We start from the raw sequence: 2,926 nt of genomic DNA, 5'->3' as shown, positions 1-2,926 counted from the left end.
CATGCCTCTTTCACATGAACAAGTCCAATAAACATTTCTTAACAATCCCACATGTAAAATATCACAAAACTATCGCCATTTGATCTTTTTGGATATATCGTTGGACTCAACAACTAATAAAGCAAAAAATATCATCACCAATTTCTTAAAAATTTGATTGAGGTAAGTCTTGTGCGAAACAATGAGAAATATCTTTTTGAATACATGGCGATAGTTTTGCTTTATTTTTTGAAAAAATTGGTGATGATATTTTTTGTTTTATTAGTTGACGAGTCCAGCGATATATCCAAAAAGAACAAACGGCGATAGTTTTGCAATATGTTACATGTGGGATTGTTAAGAAATGTTTATTGGACTTGTTCATATGAAAGAGACATCAGCTTTGTCGCTAAAATTAGCTATTGTCTCTTTATTTTCTGAATATGGATTGAGTTTGACAAAGATCAAGGGTCAAGGTTATGATGGAGCAAATAATATGAGTGGACAGATTAATGGATTAAAATCTATAATCATGAGAGAAAATGTCTCTGCTTATTATGTTCATTGTTTTGCTCACCAACTTCAACTAGTTGTTGTGGCGGTTGCAAAAAGCATCACGTCGTTGGAGACTTTTTTTGATATGGTAGCCGTTCTAATGAATGTTGTGTGTGCTTCTAGTAAACACACAGATATGATGCGTGAAAGTCAAAAAGAAAAACTGGAAGATTCCTTCGGCCGTGGAAAAATTGAAACTGGAAGTGGATTAAACCAAGAGCTTTCTCTTACAAGAGTCGGAGATACACGTTGGAAATCTCATTAGAAAACTCTATCGCGTATGGTTGGTTTGTTTTTCATCTGTTATTGATGTGCTTGAATATGTTGAAGATGAAGGCCTTGATAGTTTTAGTCAACTTTTAGATCATTTGATTTTGTGTTCCATTTACAGTTGATGTTGAAAATTTTAGGGATCACAAACATATTGTCACTATCTCTATAAAGAAAGGATCAAGATATCGTGAATGCCATAAGTTTGGTGAAATCAACCGTTGCAACGTTAAAAAAGATGAGAAATGATGGGTTTGATTCACTTATGTTGGACATCAACTCTTTTTGTGAGAATAATGAAATTCAAATGTTGAACATGGAGGATATTTATGTTAATCCAAGAAATCGAACACAACATACCAATATCTCCAATCGCCAGTATTACGAGTTTTTTTGTTTTAACATGGTTTTGGATATGCAAATTCAAGAGTTTGGTGACCGTTTTAGTGAAGTAACTTCTGAATTACTTATTTGTATGACGGGTTTGAATCTACATGATTCATTTTGTGACTTTGACCCATCAAAGTTACGGAAGTTGATCGATTTCTATCCACATGATTTTAGCTATAAAGATAGGATGAATATTCTATATGAACTTTCGGTTTACCCTTCTCATATGCAACAAGATGGAAGATTTGCTACTTTGAAGAGTATATCCGACATTGCTAAAGTGATGGTGGAAACCGATACACATCTTTCCTTCCATTGATTTATCGGTTAGTGAAGTTATCATTGGTCTTGCTGGTTGCTACCGTAACGGTGGTGAGATGTTTTTCCGCGATGAAGCTTGTAAAGTCGGATGTTTGGAATCAAATTTCGGAAGAATTTTTAAATGATTGTGTAATTTGCACGGTTGAAAAAGAAAGATTTTCCAAGGTTACAACTGAAAATATTATCAAACGTTTCTTAACTATATGTCCCCGTAAATTTCAATTGTAAAATGACATTTAGTTGTAAATTTTAATGTTATTCTACTTTTTATTACTTTGTTTTATTAATTTCCACGATCAACGGTTGTGAATCCTACTTGACTTTCGGGTTGGATCCGCTACTGCTCAAGATTCAACGTGTCACCTACAAAATTGATGTATGGCAATCAAAATAAAAAGATTTGGAGTTGATGCTTGTAGAAGTCAAAGCACCATGCCCACTCCAAGCAGAGGCGTAGCTATAGTATACCAAGGTGGGTCCTATGACCCACCTAATTATCTTAATTGCAAGCCTAATTATATTGCAAAAATTTAGGGGAAGTACCTTAAATTTTTTTAAGGAGCTACCTAATAATTTTTTACAAAATCAAAAATAACATAATGCCTATACCAACTTATTATTTATCCAACAAAAATTAGTCCAATCCATTAAAATTCAAATTAAACAAAATTAATAATAATAAACAAAAGCCCACAACCAAAACGTCGCCAACACTTTTGGCTTTTGCGCATACGTGTTGAATGTTGATTCAATAGAATGACCAACCATGAAATTTTATCATGTGAAAAGGATGTATTTGAAAGTTTCGATTAAGATAGCATTATCAATATATTTGAAGATATAAGCCCTCGTCGGATACAATTTTAAAAATGATTATATTTTGACCCGACCCGCTAATAGTATATTTTATTTTGTTATATGTTTCAGGGTTATTTAAATAAGGAACCACGTGGTTTTAGGTTCTAAATTCGCCACTGACTCCAAGGCAATGCCTTCGATGAAAACCAATAATTCTTCCCGTGTATTTGTCTAGAGAGAAAGAGTAAGAGAATGAAGTAATTATAATCTTGAGAAACCCAATCAAATTTAGAATTTTCACTTAAGATTCAAAGATGTACCTTCAAAATTGATGTAGCACCTACGGGAAACAGTTCAATTTTATTCCTGCAATTCCAACCAATATACAAAAATTAGACAGAAGAAAGAAGGTTATACAAATTACACGAATTACTTCTATTGAATTTCATGGTAAAAAAAGAGAGGATATACCTGTTGTACGTCCAAGAAAAAAAAATGGGAGATGTAATATGCACACAAATTTCTCGTCTCAATTATGATTCTCTCAATGCGACACCTATTGTTCGGTAAATGTGGACTGGTGCTTATGGTTCATATCTATTTGATCTTTTGA

General features: G+C 33.1%; 1 protein-coding gene across 1 annotated transcript; it reads left to right on the top strand.

The window, feature by feature from the left end:
• The first annotated feature begins 1,042 nt into the window (after nucleotides 1-1,042).
• Nucleotides 1,043-1,513, top strand: LOC145045314 (uncharacterized). The gene has a single exon (XM_078993649.1). The coding sequence runs from the start codon at nucleotides 1,043-1,045 to the stop codon at nucleotides 1,511-1,513; it is 471 nt and encodes a 156-aa protein (XP_078849775.1).
• Nucleotides 1,514-2,926: the final 1,413 nt, after the last annotated feature.

Source organism: Lactuca saligna, chromosome 5, assembly GCF_052625555.1.
Source record: "Lactuca saligna cultivar CGN05327 chromosome 5, ASM5262555v1, whole genome shotgun sequence".
Taxonomy (NCBI): Eukaryota; Viridiplantae; Streptophyta; class Magnoliopsida; order Asterales; family Asteraceae; genus Lactuca; species Lactuca saligna.
Note: the sequence above shows the minus strand (reverse complement) of the source record. Positions and strands in the feature narration are given on the sequence as shown.

What these genes read in the sequence shown, in the direction of transcription:
- LOC145045314 (XM_078993649.1), top strand. Translation starts at nt 1,043, where the DNA reads ATGAGAAATGATGGGTTTGATTCACTTATGTTGGACATCAACTCTTTT.